At 42.0% G+C, this 16,609-nt stretch overlaps 1 protein-coding gene across 3 annotated transcripts; it reads left to right on the top strand.

Annotated features, from left to right (window-relative positions):
- The first annotated feature begins 8,366 nt into the window (after positions 1-8,366).
- On the top strand, positions 8,367-16,432 carry cep70 (centrosomal protein 70). 3 transcript variants are annotated; one of them, XM_024425776.2, is made up of 16 exons: positions 8,374-8,467; positions 8,678-8,697; positions 9,183-9,282; positions 9,775-9,898; positions 12,666-12,846; positions 13,111-13,286; positions 13,421-13,480; positions 13,605-13,707; positions 13,853-14,019; positions 14,158-14,248; positions 14,354-14,524; positions 14,763-14,912; positions 15,073-15,241; positions 15,892-16,006; positions 16,114-16,193; positions 16,284-16,432. In XM_024425776.2, exons 2-16 carry the CDS (start codon positions 8,689-8,691, stop codon positions 16,343-16,345), a joined length of 1,758 nt encoding a protein of 585 aa, XP_024281544.1. In that variant the 5' UTR covers positions 8,374-8,467; positions 8,678-8,688; the 3' UTR covers positions 16,346-16,432. The 3 variants fall into 3 exon arrangements, with proteins under 3 accessions (XP_024281545.1, XP_024281544.1, XP_024281543.1); XM_024425777.2 differs by lacking the exon at positions 8,678-8,697 and having other exon boundaries at positions 8,367-8,467; XM_024425775.2 differs by lacking the exons at positions 8,374-8,467; positions 8,678-8,697 and adding an exon at positions 8,722-9,044.
- The last annotated feature ends 177 nt before the right edge of the window (positions 16,433-16,609 follow it).

Below are 16,609 nucleotides of genomic sequence, written 5' to 3'. Positions count from 1 at the left end.
TTGGCAATGACAGAGGTCAAACGTTTTCTGTAAGTCTTCACAAGGTTTTCACACACTGTTGCTGGTATTTTGGCCCATTCCTCCATGCAGATCTCCTCTAGAGCAGTGATGTTTTGGGGCTGTTGCTGGGCAACACGGACTTTCAACTCCCTCCAAAGATTTTCTATGGGGTTGAGATCTGGAGACTGGCTAGGCCACTCCAGGACCTTAAAATGCTTCTTACGAAGCCACTCCTTCGTTGCCCGGGCGGTGTGTTTGGGATCATTGTCATGCTGAAAGACCCAGCCACATTTAATCTTCAATGCCCTTGCTGATGGATGGAGGTTTTCACTCAAAATCTCACGATACATGGCCCCATTCATTATTTCCTTTACACGGATCAGTCGTCCTGGTCCCTTTGCAGAAAAACCCCCATGCTTCACAGTAGGTATGGTGTTCTTTGGATGCAACTCAGCAATCTTTGTCCTACAAACACGACGAGTTGAGTTTTTACCAAAAAGTTATATTTTGGTTTCATCTGACCATATGACATTCTCCCGATCTTCTTCTGGATCATCCAAATGCTCTCTAGCAAACATCAGACGGGCCTGGGCATGTACTGGCTTAAGCAGGGGGACACGTCTGGCACTGCAGGATTTGAGTCCACGGCGGCGTAGTGTGTTACTGATGGTAGGCTTTGTTATTTTGGTCCCAGCTCTCTGCAGGTCATTCACTAGGTCCCCCCGTGTGGTTCTGGGATTTTTGCTCACCGTTCTTGTGATCATTTTGACCCCACGGGGTGAGATCTTGCGTGGAGCCCCAGATCGAGGGAGATTATCAGTGGTCTTGTATGTCTTCCATTTCCTAATAATTGCTCCCACAGTTGATTTCTTCAAACCAAGCTGCTTACCTATTGCAGATTCAGTCTTCCCAGCCTGGTGCAGATCTACAATTTTGTTTCTGGTGTCCTTTGACAGCTCTTTGGTCTTGGCCATAGTGGAGTTTGGAGTGTGACTGTTTGAGGTTGTGGACAGGTGTCTTTTATACTGATAACAAGTTCAAACATGTGCCATTAATACAGGTAACGAGTGGAGGACAGAGGAGCCTCTTAAAGAAGAAGTTACAGGTCTGTGAGAGCCAGAAATCTTGCTTGTTTGTAGGTGACCAAATACTTATTTTCCACCATAATTTGCAAATAAATTCATTAAAAATCCTACAATGTGATTTTCTGGATTTTCTTTTCTCATTTTGTCTGTCATAGTTGAAGTGTACCTATGATGAAAATTACAGGCCTCTCTCATCTTTTTAAGTGGGAGAACTTGCACAATTGGTGGCTGACTAAATACTTTTTTGCCCCACTGTATATGTAGCAGCAACTTACAGTAGTGCCTAGAAACCACAAACATTAATACAGGAATAGTGACAAAGCAATGGACAGAAACAACACACGCTTGTAAAATTATCAGTCTGCATTTATTGCTGTTATAGTAAAATTCCCTAGTAGCTCCATCATGTTTCCAAATCTTGAACATCCATACTAGCTATTTACTAGGCTGCCCCATGTGGAGTTGGTAGCTAATTTTTATATCCAATATCCAAGTGTATGCCCCCCCCCCTGCAACAACTTTGGTCCTGTAGCTACCACGCTGTACAGTGTACAAGCACAGATGCTGTGTTTGAGCGAAGTGTTGCATCTCGCTCATCTCAATATCTCCAGTGCTGCTCGTGGCAACGTCATTTCACTGAGTCTACTTTTAATTTTGGGTAAATATTTCATAGAAATCTGGAACGCAGGACAGAGACTAAATGTTATCTGGACAATCCCTAACACTTTCTCCACGTGAGGTGGTGCAGGGATATTACTTTGTGTCATATCAGCCTCTTGCACCTGTGCTACATGAGAGTCAGATAATCTCTGCATGGATTACTTGTCCTTTCTGCCTCAACAGGGAGCAAAACAAACAGAAAATAGAGTGAGAGAGACCTTCTCAACAATCAGGCTCTTTCCATGCCAATTCCAAAAATTGTTTAATGGCAAATATGTTTTTTTTTTTCCCATTACAGGTAATGAATGAATGAAAATTGACAAATGAAAGAATGATGCTGGGAAGTGGCTGTGTGTCAAGGGGAAGTGGGATTAGTGGAGAGTGCTCCTCATGCTTTCCCCACTTTCATGATTTATCTGCAAATTATGTTTCAGGAAGTTAAGTCTCTAAAAGGGGAAAATAAAACAGTTCTCCCTCCATGACCTTGACAGATGTGGCTGCTGGGAGATTTGTTGTAGCTCTCTCCTGCCTATTTCAGTTCATAGTATTGTAGAGACCGTTCTCCAAAGTCCAAAACGATACATCAAGTTATATTATTGTAAAAGACAATGCTCTTAAGTTAACACATGTAAATATACAGTATTATTTGGTAGTAGAATACAGTCCAAATAGAAACTACTTTCTTGGCTTTCCAATAATATTGTGTCTATTAAATTGCATGACATTTATAATACAACATGGACATAAACTTACGTTCATATAGCTTCAATTTGTTTCTGTAATACCTTGTGCACAATTTTATAACCCCCCTTTAAAAAAAAAAAAACTTCCCACCCCCTGACTTGGATACAGCAGTGGTCCATCCTTTTGGACATATTTTCATTTGTCACAGCTCATTTGCCCTGACAATGACAATCAACCTCCATTACCCACCTAATGGAGCGGTGGACCCAACGTACATCCAGCACTAGTCCTTAACAGATGGTAAGGATACCGACAGAACTCTACATCAGCAGTGTTTATCCTCCCTTCCTAGCCCCAGCCCCATGCACTGCAAAATAAGACTAAACTGGAGTTCCGAACAACATTCAGTTCCTATAGTAACATTCCTAAAAGCAGAAGGACATCCTCACCAGCTGTATACCACCCAGCCCATAACCATGCTGCTGTGTTGGCCTAATGTTAGTTTTGAGAGCATCTCATTCTCAACCCCAAATAGGGGTGATATAATGCTGACTTCCATACAGTACATTGGTCCAATTGGTCAGCAAAAGAGAAAGCCACAACAGAATGAACCAGTGTGCCATGCAAATAGCCTTAGAATCGATATCAGACGGCACATTACACGTTGCTTAGTTGTTTATTTCATAGAATAAGTCTCCTGAGACTCGAAGAACCGCAGAACAGAAGCTAATGCCAGGCTTTCTGCTGAGGCTGCAGAAGGAAACACATTTCTGCCATCAGGCCACATGAAACAGATGCTACTAAACTGTTTCATTTAAAATACAAGGACAGCATTAAAAGCTCTTTACATTAATTCATTTACACAAACTGAAGAAAGGCGACTTGCGTTAGAAAACAATAAACTACAATAAAAAACCTGCAACATTTAAAAAATAGATTATACAATCCCCAAGAATGTTTTTTTTTTTTACAAAGAAGGATGCCAAATTCTACGTTGCAGAGCTGACCTTGGCATGAGGTGATGTGAATGTCAGCTCTTGGCATTTGCAATCAGGAGGCAATTGTTTGGCGACATTACGTGGCATTTAACTAAATTTCAGATAACAACATGAGGTTAATTAACTAGTTCTTTGCAAAATATCTTACACTTAGAAGTGTAAAAGTAAATATTTAATGAAACATTGTTTTCCTCGAAATTGAAAGACATTTATTTATATGGGCCAATGTCTTCTTATATGGCTGTTGGTAATGGTGGCTATCCAATATCCAGTATCCACTTCGCTCAGAGGGATAATTCTATAGGGACCACCCATCTACCATGAATCATTCATCTAAGGCTGCGTTTACACAGGCAGCCCAATTCGGATCTAATTCAGATTTGTTTTGACTAATTTGTCTTTTGATCAATCAGATCAGCTCGGTTCTATTCCAGCAATATCAGAATTGGGCTGCCTGTGTAAACACAGCCTTACGTCAACAGGATTCACACAAGTTCAAGGCTTAAATTTCCATTCAAATGTTCTGCTTGGTGGACTTGATGTACAGTATGTGGGGACAATGAGTAGCCATGGAGGCTCTTCAGACAGTTCTATTCCAACATGGTATAGGGAAGGGATAATCTTTCCTTATTATTTTTTTTGTACCTTTATTTAACTAGGCAAGTCAGTTAAGAACAAATTCTTATTTACAATGACAGCCTAGGAACAGTGGGTTAACTGTCTTGTTCAGGGGCAGAACGACATATTTTTCATTTGAAATTTTACCTTGTCAGCTTGGGGATTCGATCTTGCAACCTTTCAGTTACTAGTCCAATGCTCTAACCACTAAGCTGAATAGGTATGAACTCCAGTCTACCTTCCACAGGGAGGCAGGTGATGCCTAGAATGAATAAGGCCTACAGAAATGTTCTAGCTGAATTTGAAAGCCTAACAGCTTTCACACATACTCTAGGGATAACATATGGGATTTCTTAGACGGTTCAGCTATATTCAATAGTCTCAAGTTGTTGTTTACTGTATCTGACCACTGTTTTTTTCAACACCACATTGGCCAATAAGGGAGACATCAGGTAATGTACAATATTCAACATTTTCTGCCTGGTCAAAAGCCTGAAAAGAAGCAGACAGAGTCATTAAAAAACAGACCCTCTATTTAGTCACGAGCATACTGTATGGGTGATAGTGTGGCGGCTAGGATTAGCATTTTGACCTTCTTGAGACAATTACAGGTTTGCCCTTTCTCCAGTGTGGCTGTCCAGTAACGGGAGAAAGACATCAAATGCCACCAGCTTGCACCAGCTCGTGTGTAAGAGGTTGACAGATATCCTTTTAGTCTGTTTCTTACTGACAATATTATCTTAGGGCAGAGTGATTTTCAAATGTCCATACTGTGTTTTAATCTATGAAATGAAGGGTAATATTCATACCTAGAAGTCTGTGGAGGCTGCTGAGGGGAGGACAGCTCATAATAATGGCTGGAAAAGAGCGAATGGAATGGCATCAAACCATGTGTTTGAGCAAAAATATAAATGCAACATGCAAGTGTTGGTCCCATGTTTCATGAGCTGAAATAAAAGATCCCAGAAATGTTCCATAAGCACAAAAAGCTTATTTCTCTCAAATTGTGTGCACACATTCGTTTGCTCTAGGAAGAGTCTTGGTGGTTCCAAACTTCTTCCATTTAAGAATGATTGAGGCCACTGTGTTCTTGGGAACCTTCAATGCTGCAGATATTTTTTGGTACCATTCCCCAGATCTGTGCCTCGACACAATCCTATTTCGGAGCTCTACGGTCAATTCCTTCGACCTCATTGCTTGTTTTTTGCTCTGACATACACTGCCAAGTGTGGGACCATATATAGGCAGTTGTGTACGTTTCCAAATCATGTCCAATCAATTGAATTTACTACAGATGGACTCCAATGAAGTTGTAGAAACATCTCAAGGAGGATCAATGGAAACAGGATGCACCTGAGCTCAATTTCGAGTTTCATAGCAAAGGTTCTGAATACTTATGTAAATAAGGTATTTCAGTTTTTTTTAAAGTATAAATATGCTAACATTTCTAAAAACCTGTTTTCGCTTTGTCGTTATGGGGTATTGTGTGTAGATTGATGAGGGAAGAAATGTTTTTAATCCATTTTAGAATAAGGCTGTAATGTAACAAAATGTGGAAAGGGGGAAGGGGTCTGGATACTTTCCTAATGCACTGTAATTTAATGTTAAATTCTCTACCATAAGCCTCCAAAGTCGTTTTAGAGAATTTGGCAGTATGTCCAACCGGCCTCACAACCGCAGACCACGTGTATGTGTTACACCCCTGAAAAAGGGGAGAAATAATCACGAGAGTGATACGGTATTGTTTCCTCAATGAGGACTTTTAGTGCAATGAGGAAAGACCGCGATTTCCCCGGGAACTTGGGTGGAGACCAGAGCAATCGATCTTAGGCTCATTGATTAAGAGCATTTAGTAGATCACAGATTAACATTTTTACCCTTCCATTTGGCACCACAAAACAAAGTAATCAATATGACGTTTACACATTCCTCTCACAATTCGTACCCTTTGTACACTTGACGGATTTAAACTTTTCAACACAATTATATGAATGTTATCAATCTCTATCAACTAATACTGAATGCATGATCTTTTTAACTTTAGATGCTTTAAGATCCTCACATACTATGAACTTACTAATACTTTTTAATGTATAACAGGCTATGAGTATTTCCTTTAACCTGTCACATATGGCGTTGTGTGAGTGAGTGGTTTGCTGATGTCAATGTTGTGAACAGAGTGCCCCATGGCGGTGGTGGGGTTATGGTATGGGCAACGAACACAATTCCATTTTATCGATGGTAATTTGAAGGCAGAGATACCATGACAAGGTTCTGAGGCCCATTGTCTTGCCATTCACCCGCCGCCATCACCTCATGTTTCAGCATGATAATACACTGCCTCATTTCTCAAGGATCTGTACAGAATTCCTGAAAGCTGAAAATGTCACAGTTCTTTCACGGCCTACATACTCACCAGACATGTCACCGATTGAGCAGGTTTGGGATGCTCTCGATCGAAGTGTACGACAGCGCGTTCCAGTTCCTGCCAATGTCCACCAATTCGCACAGCCATTGAAGAGGAGTGGGACAACATTCCATAGGCCACAATCAACAGCTTGATCAACTCAATTCCGAAGGAGATGTGTCATGCTGCATGAGGAAAATAGTGGTTACACCAGATACTGACTGGTTTTCTGATCCACGCCCCTACCTTTTTTTTAAAGGTTTCTGTGACCAACAGATGCATATCTGTATTACCAGTCATGTGAAATACATAGATTAGGGCCTAATGAATTTATTTACATTGACTAATTTCCTTATATGAACTGCAACTCAGTAAAATCTTTGAAATTGTTGCATGTTGTGTTTATATTGTTGTTCCGTATATTTGATACCATTCCAATAATACCACTCCAGCCATTACCACAAACCCTTCCTGTCCAATTAAGGTGCCACCAACCTCCTGTACAGACATTTATGATACACTGGTGTCATTTTGAGATAAAGTTATTTTGAGATTTATAGCAGATAACTATATTCAACTGAAGCAAGTTTGACATATTATGACACATGATTCCCAAACTAAACTCAACAAAAAAAGAAATGTCCCTTTTTCCGGACCCAGTCTTTCAAAGATCATTTGTAAAAATCCAAATAACTTCACAGATCTTCATCGCTAAGGGTTTTTAACACTGTTTCCCAATGAACATGCACCTGTGGAAAGGTCGTCAAGACACTAACAGCTTACAGACGGTAGGCAATTAAGGTCACAGTTTTGAAAACTTAGGACACTAAAGAGGCCTTTCTACTGACTCTGAATAACACCAAAAGAAAGATGCCCAGGGTCCCTGCTCATCTGCGTGAACGTGCATTAGGCATGCTGCAAGGAGGCATGAGGACTGCAGATGTGGCCAGGGCAATAAATTGCAATGTCCGTACTGTGAGACGCCTAAGACAGAGCTACAGGGAGACAAGACGGACAGCTGATTGAGGTGGTGGGTCCGTCATGGTCTGGGGCGGTGTCACAGCATCATCGGACTGAGCTTGTTGTCATTGCAGGCAATCTTAACACTGTGCGTTACAGGGAAGACATCCTCCTCCCTCATGTGGTACCCATCTTGCAGGCTCATCCTGACATGACCCTCCAGCATGACAATGCCACCAGCCATACTGCTCGTTCTGTGCGTGATTTCCTGCAAGACAGGAATGTCAGTGTTCTGCCATGGCCAGTGAAGAGCCCAGATCTCAATTCCATTGAGCACGTCTGGGACCTGTTGGATCGGAGGGTGAGGGCTAGGGCCATTCCCCCCAGAAATGTCCAGGAACTTGCAGGTGCCTTGGTGGAAGAGTGGGGTAACATCTCACAGCAAGAACTAGCAAATCTGGTGCAGTCCATGAGGAGGAGATGCACTGCAGTACTTAATGAAGCTGGTGGCCACACCAGATACTGACTGCTACTTTTGATTTTGAAACCCCCCCCCCTTGTTCATGGATTCCATTGAGCAAGTCTGGGACCTGTTGGATCCTTATTCCATTTATGTTAGTCACATGTCTGTGGAACTTGTTCCGTTTTTTTCTCAGTTGTTGAATCTTGTTATGTTCATATAAATATTTACACATGTTAAGTTTGCTGAAAATAAACGCAGTTTTAAGTGAGAGGACGTTTATTTTTTTGCTGCGTTTATTATGTTATATTCGACATCAGTAATTACCTGCGCAGCGTGACTGCAATCAAACGATATGGAACATATGTTTAAGGTTGCTATGTTACGTTAGTGGAACGCAGAAACCAAAAATGCCCATGTCTGAGACAAACCTGGATTCACCAATCAAAATCCTACATTTACTGTCCCTTACATTTTGCTTTATCTTATTGGTTGAAACGGACCACAATAAATCCCACTTTACTTCCGCGCTGTTTGTTGAAATTTGAAACTGACATTTTTGGAGAAACCAATCATCACAACAAGCACATACATGGTGAATATGTTACGTCCAAACGTTATTGTCGGAAAGAAGTATTCAGAATGTTTTATGAATTATGTGTTTTGTTTTGCGAAACATGCAATACTTGGCTAACTAGCTAGCAACGTAGATTGCTAGCTAGCGAACAGTAGATAGCAGTGACGTTGAACACATAGACTAGCTATCTCAGCTAGCTAGTAAACTAACCCATTTTCACCCCTGCAGGTGGAGAAGAGATGGAACAGGTATTACAACTATGTTTGTGTGTTGTCATGGTGGGCTCAAAGGGGGACCAAGTAATTTGATAACCCCATATAACGTTAGGTGTTGACTGGGGGAGGGTACAGTAGGAGGCTGACACACTGTCACACACCGAGAGCCTCCTGTCAAATAGAAGATGGAGCAAGAGGAACGCTTAGAATGTAATTATCTCATCGGGAACATACATGGTGGTGTGTATAGCCTAAAGTGTATAACATACTGAGGAGAGTCAGCGTTAGCCAGAGAGGAGATGGATAGGAAGAACACAAAAGCTGTGTTTCATTCAAGAGACAAGACGTATGTGTTTCTGTGGACCTACAGCCAGTTTCAGGTAGAGCGGAACTCATATTATGCGTTGTATCCATTTCACAAAAAAAAAATGGGTATAAACTGCATCATACTCCTTTGTGTGTTGTATTGTAATGGACCGTGTCATGTGGTGGTTTTGCTGTGTGTTTGGACCTATCAGCAGGAGCAGACAGAATGGGATGCTGTGAACAGACTCCTCCAGCACCATGGGTTCAAGCCGGTACACTTTGCAGATCCCGTCGAGAATAAGAACCTTGCAGGTAATGGTTTAGTATGTTTTTGTATCATCTTCTTGCTGTAACATTCTGAACTGTCATATCTTAGCTAAATGTCTTAACTCACTTCTCGAATCATGTTGAACAAGTCGATAAGGAGGAGTGTTAATGCTTTAGACCGCTCAACATGCTACTGTCTGTCTTGTGTTTCTGTGTGTGCAAATGATTTCATAATTATTGGCTCTAGGTGTGCATTGTCTCATCTAAGTTAGTACTCAAACTCACCCCTCTGTGTGATGAGCCTTTCCCCAACTAGAAATCATTTGGTGCACGCATTGCTCCTGTTCTGCTTATTGGCTCTTCTATTTCCAGTAGGCTGCCAGCCAGGGTCTGAATGTTTCTGGCTAGTTTTCTCAATGTTATTTAGTGAGGCACTGGTCATGGTACCCAAACAATATAGGTCTATAAGTAAAAAAAACTAGAAGGAAAATGGACAATAAGATATTCTACTTTAATGTTTTGTCATCTTGCTCATAGACTTGGTTCTTTTGGAGAAGAAGTCGGCCTGTGACATCAGGACAATGCTGCGGACGATGCTTACAGACTCGGACAGGAGACAGACCTTGATTCAGGAGCTCATCCAGTCCAACAACCAACTTAAGTAAATAGTTATATACAGTTGAAGTTGGAAGTTTACCTACACCTTAGCCAAATACATTTAAACTCATTTTTTTCTGAGTTTAAATTCCTGACATTTAATCCTAGTAAAAATTCCCTGTCTTAGGCAGTTAGGATCACCACTTTATTTTAAGAATGTGACATGTCAGAATAATAGTAGAGTGATTTATTTCACCACATTCCCAGTGGGTCAGAAGTTTATAGACACTCAATTAGTATTTGGTAGCATTGCCTTTGAATTGTTTAACTTGGGTCAAACGTTTTGGGTAGCCTTCCACAAGCTTCCCACAATAAGTTGGGTGAATTTTTGCCCATTCCTCCTAACAGAGCTGGTGTAACTGAGTCAGGTTTGTAGGCCTCCTTGCTCACACACACTTTTTCAGTTCTGCCCACAGCTTTTCTATAGGATTGAGGTCAGGGCTTTGTGATGGCCACTCCAATACCTTGACTTTGTTGTCCTTCAGCCATTTTGCCACAACTTTGGAAATATGCTTGGGGTCATTGTCCATTTGGAAGACCGATTTGCGACCAAGTTTTAACTTCCTGACTGATGTCTTGAGATGTTGCTTCAATATATCAACATAATTTTCTTCCCTCATGAAGCCATCTATTTTGTGAAGTGCACCAGTCCCTCCTGCAGCAAAGCACCCCCACAACATGATGCTGCCACCCCGTGCTTCACGGTTGGGATGGTGTTCTTTGGCTTGCAAGCATCCACCTTTTTCCTCCAAACATAACAGTTCTATTTTTGTTTCATCAGACCAGAGGACATTTCTTCAAAAAGTACAATCTTTGTACCCATGTGCAGTTGCAAACCATAGTCTGGTTTATTATGGCGGTTTTGGAGCAGTGGCTTCTTCCTTGCTCAGCAGCCTTTCAGGTTATGTTGATATGACTGGGGATATAGATACTTTTGTACCCGTTTCCTCCAGCATCTTTACAAGGTCCTTTGCTGGTGTTCTGGAATTGATTTGCACTTTTCACACCAAAGTACATTCATTTCTAGGAGACAGAACGCGTCTCCTTCCTGAGCGGTATGATGGCTGCGTGGTCCCATGGTGTTTATACTTGAGTACTATTGTTTGTACAGATGAATGTGGTACCTTCAGGCATTTGGAAATTGCTCCCAAGGATGAATCCGGCTTGTGGAGGTCTACAATTTTTTTCTGAGGTCTTTGCTGATTTCTTTTTGCTTGACATCATGGGAAAATCAAGAGGCACTGAGTTTGAAGGTAGGCCTTGCAATACATCCACACCTCCAATTGACTCAAATTATGTCAATTAGCCTATCAGAAGCTTCTAAAGCTTTGACATCATTTTCTGGAATTTTCCAAGCTGTTTAAAGGCACAGTCAACTTAGTGTATGTAAACTTCTGACCCACTGGAACTGTGATACAGTGAATTAGTGAAATTATCTGTCTGTAAAGAATTGTTGGAAAAATTGTTTGTCATGCACAAAGTAGATGTCCTAACCAACTTGCCAAAACTATAGGTTGATTAACAAGACATTTGTGGAGTGATTGAAAAACAAGTTTTAATGACACCATCCTAAGTGTATGTAAACTTCCAACTTCAACCGTAGTTATAGAATACATATAAAATAGTTATATTTTTTTTAATCATTTGAGACACTCATGGACATGCAGAACATTGCTTTGCCAGTATGTAGGAAATCTTACTTCTTGAAGCCTAATATTTTTGAACCCCCAATTATTTGATCCTGTTTCTCACCTCTTTAAACATTCCTCCATCACCTTGTATGATTATTAGAATAATTTCCACGTCAGAAGGAATTGTTTTTGGCAGGTCTGTGGTTCATCCATCTACCTAATAATGTAGATCCATGATCATTTTTCAGCCAGGTGTTGTCACACAATAGTCTTAGTGGACATGAGTAGTAAGCCTAATACAGAGAGGGGTAAGAGGTAGACATGAGTCTGGCGTCCACCAGCTGCTCAGCCAGCAAGTGTTAACCATTGGGGCGTGACAGAGGGAGATCACCTAGCCTAAACATCAATCTATCACCATGTTAAGCCTGTCTGTCAGAGACCCTCTCTTTCGCCTGGAATTTAATCTGATATGGTATTTTTTCCCAAAACATCAGTTCGGATTCCAGGCTACCTCACTTTAGCTTCTCTCCTGGAAAGATAATTGATGGTTTTTGACTGTTTTTCTAGGACAGGTTATTGATATATCTGATGAATCAATATATGATCGAAGGTTGGATTTTATATTTCATATTGCCCAGTTGATCACTTGAATAATTATGTATATCCTCTTAACCATAATTTCCTGCGAAAGATCTTCTGTTTGATATGTACTTACCCCAATTAGTTCAATATGGCCCTCTTCAATTTATATTATCCAATTAAACAGGTGGGCGGCAGGTAGCTTAGCGGTTAAGCGCGTTGGGCCATTAACCGAAAAGTCGCTGGTTCAAATCCAGAGCTAACTAGGTGAAAAATCTGTCTGTGCCTTTGAGCAAGGCACTTCACCCTAATTGGTCCTGTAAGTCGCTCTGGATAACAGTGTCTACTAAATGACTAATGTAAATGTAGGATTACATAGAATTGAATGATCTTATGGACTATTATCTAGCATTTAGTAAGGGTTAATTGTGTCCCAAAGGAATAGTAGCAATGCTTCAGTGTGACATTTCTGTCTTTGTGTTGCTTTACAATTATCTGTATTGTATCATAATCCATTAGACCTGCCAGCTTTAAGTAAAGTGTTGCCGGTGTTTGTTCCAGAGAGGAGGCTCAGCAGCACGTTAGCCGCGCTGCCCGTCAGTCCCAGAGGGTGACCGAGTTGGAGGGAGTTCTGGACGGGGTGAAGAGCAAGCTGCAGGACCTGGAAGATGGTTACATTGGCAAGGCCGCGCAGCAGCACAGCAAAGTGCACCAACTTCAGCAGGACAAGAGAGATGCACAGGTAGGTGGTGCCCTGGAAATAGCAGGGGCTGGTTTACCGGCAGATTAAGTCTAGTCCCCGACTAAAAAAACGCTTTCAATGAAGATTCTCTATTCACCATGCTTTTTAGTCCAGGTCGAGGCTTAATCTGTGTCTGGGGAACTGGCCACAAGAGTTGGGCACTGTTTTTTTCCCCCCCAACAGCACATGGTACCCCCTGATTATACTGTAACTGTCTTGTTTGTCTTTTCCTGTTGTTTTGTTTGCCTGCTCTGCCGCTGGTAGAAACGCTGCCAGGGCCTGGAGCAGAAGCTGTCTGAGGAGAAAGATGTGGCTTCCCAGCTGCAGAGGAAGCTCTACTTCACTGTGACAGAGGAAGAAAAGCGGGTTGCTAGGCAGAACCAGGTGTTTCAGCAGATCCACAAGAGATCAGCTCGGCCCAACTCACCAGTGGACCAGCAGTAAGATGAACCGCTGCTGTCGTTAAGACCATAGATTAGGATTCATAATACAGCATTTTACCCTTGGTTAACTAAATGATTATAGATTTATGGCTGGAAGTTATAGGATTTCAAATACCTTTCTTTTCTATCAGGGTGTTGGATGTAATTGACATCTATGAGGCCCAAATGGAACAGCTCCGCGATGATATCAAGTAAATATTGTATAGAATCTTATTTTCAATGTTTTGCTTCGTTTTTATGACAACACCCTTTCTCACTGTAAGACTAAAGAAAAGTAGACAGATGTCACTAACCAACCTTTACTTCTTCCCTCAGGTCCCTCAAAGGAGAGTCTGGGGGATCACAAACATCTGACCAATCGCAGAGCAGCATGAGAAGCAACACCGGGGTCTCCCCCAATCACAAAGCTCTCCTGCAGGTGACTTCCTGTACTTTTCTAACACGATGAACACCAGAACTCTTCATGGTTCTGGATGACTTGTCTTGAACAGTGTAACGACTGTTCCTCTTCCCCACAGTCCATGATCATGATCTTAGTTCCGAATCTTACTTCTCCCCAATAGTCCTATCAGGAACAGTTAAAGGACACCAAAGCGCAGAGGGTGGAGCTTAGGAAAGAAATTCAGCAGTTGAAGCAAAACTTGGAATCTAGGCCCACAGTGAAAGAGCTGAAGTCATACAAAGAACAACTGAGACGCATGGACAGACTTATTCAGCAGAATAACATGAGGTGGGAAAACATTACGCAACTGTTGTCATTCTTGGATGCTACCAGCACCACAGCTTAACCTCACAGTTAACCCCTTCCTTACCTTAACTGCTGCCTGTCCTATTGGTAGTCATATCATCTCCTTTACCTCCACCACAGGTCTGCTCAGGAGTTTAAAGAAGAGGAAAGTGCTGCTCTGAGTAACCAGGAGGTGGCGAAGGCAAGGGCCTTGGCTGCCAGACACGAGAAGGTACTCGTTTATCTCCACTTGTCTAAAGCGGGAGCGAGTATCAACCCGCTTTACTTTGTTTTTGATTCAGACTTTGCTGGACTATTTGCCTTGCCTGACTTTCAGGTTCTGAATGACATCAGAGCGGTTTTGACTACTTCCGGGGCTCCACTGAGGCTCCATAGAGCGAGGCCATCAACCAGTCATCAGTTGTCCAACAGGGCCTCAGAGATGGTCGAGTTTGACGAACTCCTCTCATCTCTGGAGATGTGGGCTGACCAACTGTCTTCACTGAAGGTGAGAGCTGACTGACTGTCTATAAAGCACATCTACCATGTATGCAGCCAGGTCCAATGGTCCAATGTCAACTTGCCCTGTCACTGAAAGCCAGAGAGTTTAGGAGCTCTTCATATCTTCAACATCTCAGTTTTCTATGATATGTATGGCTAGAATAGGCTACTTTAACTGCGTACTGTTTACCATTCTCTAGTCTGGAGACCCATGTCTTTACTTGTCTCTCTCTCTGTGTGCTTAGGACCTGCACTGTGCCTTGAGTAAGTTGATGCTGAGACTGTTACCATGGCAGCCAGCAGGCGCTAATAGTCTTATGGAAAGTGTTCGAGTGGAGGACCTTATGCTATTGGTGGACACTCTGCTAGAGGAGACCAACTCTGGGGAGGATATGGTTGGTAGTCCTGGCTTACAGTAGTGGTTGGAGTAACCATGGAAATTACATCTCAACTTTAGATAAGGCAAAACATTGTACCTCGGATCATTTCTCATGTACAATGTTTGTAATACAGCAATATTCTCAGAACTCTTCATGTGAAACTAACTCTAACCAGGTGTTGAGGAGCCCCACTAAGAACACTCTCCAGTCCATGGTGTCCCACTTCCAGAAGCTGTTTGATATAACCTCCCTCAGCGGGGTGTATCCACGCATGAACGAGGTCTACACCAGGCTTGGGGAGATGACCAACGCTATGAGGAACCTGAGGGACATCCTGGCCCTGGGTAGGACTGTCTACAACTCATTTGAGCTATTCTACAGCACCCTTGGGGAAAGGGGGATACCTAGTCAGTTCTACAACTGAATGCCTTTGTCCATTTATTTCCCAACCCCTCTGAATCAGAGGTGCGGGGTGCTGCCTTAATTGACATCCACGTCTTCGGCGCCCAATAGCTCATACTGTACTGGTCAATTCATGTTCTCCAGAACATAGACTGAACAACAATATAAATGTAATATGCAACAAGGTTTTACTGAGTTACAGTTCATATAAGGAAATCGTTCAATTGAAATAAATCCATTAGGCCTTAATCTATGAATTTCACATAACTGGGAATACAGATATGCATCTGTTGGTCACAGATACCTTAAATGCACATGGCCTTTTATTGTCCCCAGCACAAGGTGCACCTGTGTAATGATCCACTTTTTGATATGCCACACCTGTCAGATGGATGGATTATCTTGGCAAAGGATAAATGCTCACAAACAGAGATGTAAACAAATGTGAGAGAAGCTTTTTGAGAGTATGGAACATTTCTGGGATCTTATTTCAGCTCATGAAACCAACACTTGACATGTTGCGTTTATATTTTTGTTCAGTGTACTTGGTTGAGGGATGTTATTCCTTTCCCACTTCTAAATTTAATTTCAGATGATAGAGCGCCCCCTAGTGAGGTGGTAAACCAGGTAGCCAGTCTAGTCAACTCCCCAGAGGCCACGGTTGGCCACGAGCTCCACGTCCTCCTGGGAACCAGTGATATTGACAGGTACCAGCAGCAAATCTCCAGAATTTATTTTGTTTTATTCTGTGTAACGTTGTCTTAATGTTATAAAATTTGCCTACTGCCTGGGGTTAAATATGTGCACTTGTCAGTATTATTTTGAAGGTAAAGGAACATGAGGAGTTCTTCCCTGCATTCTACTTTTTGGTTCAGGAGCTGCTCCAGACTCTCGGTAAGGAGACGTTGCCATCCAATAATGCATTTTGTTTGAAATCGTTTACTGATCATGTGGTTAGTACATCTATTTTGGTTGATCTTTCAGATGTTGACTGTCTGGATGACATCATGCCCGTTCTGAGGTCACTAAAGTCAAGAGCAGAGTAACACCGGTGCTTTGTAATTATGTTTGTGTATTTGCTGGAGTGATTTTATGGAGTTGTACTTTAAAAAATAAAACATTTTTAAATTGTCCTTTTCTCCCCAATTTCGTGGTATCCAATTGTTAGTTTTTACTATCTTGTCTCATCGCTACAACTCCCGTACGGGCTCGGGAGAGACGAAGGTCGAATGTGTCGGAGGAAACACCGTGCACCTGGCGACCTGGTTAGTGTGCACTGCGCCCAGCCCGCCACAGGAGTCACTAGTGAG

The sequence above is a fragment of the Oncorhynchus tshawytscha genome, linkage group LG07 (genome assembly GCF_018296145.1).
Source record: "Oncorhynchus tshawytscha isolate Ot180627B linkage group LG07, Otsh_v2.0, whole genome shotgun sequence".
NCBI lineage: Eukaryota > Metazoa > Chordata > Actinopteri > Salmoniformes > Salmonidae > Oncorhynchus > Oncorhynchus tshawytscha.
The sequence above is the reverse complement of the archived record's forward strand: the minus strand, read 5'-3'. Positions and strand labels throughout refer to the sequence as shown.

Coding starts and splice junctions, on each gene's coding strand:
- cep70 (XM_024425775.2), top strand. CDS start 8,964: ATGGATAGGAAGAACACAAAAGCTGTGTTTCATTCAAGAGACAAGACG. Junction 12,847..13,110: donor AGGACAAGAGAGATGCACAG/GTAGGTGGTGCC, acceptor TGCCGCTGGTAG/AAACGCTGCCAGGGCCTGGA. Junction 13,708..13,852: donor ATCACAAAGCTCTCCTGCAG/GTGACTTCCTGT, acceptor TCTCCCCAATAG/TCCTATCAGGAACAGTTAAA.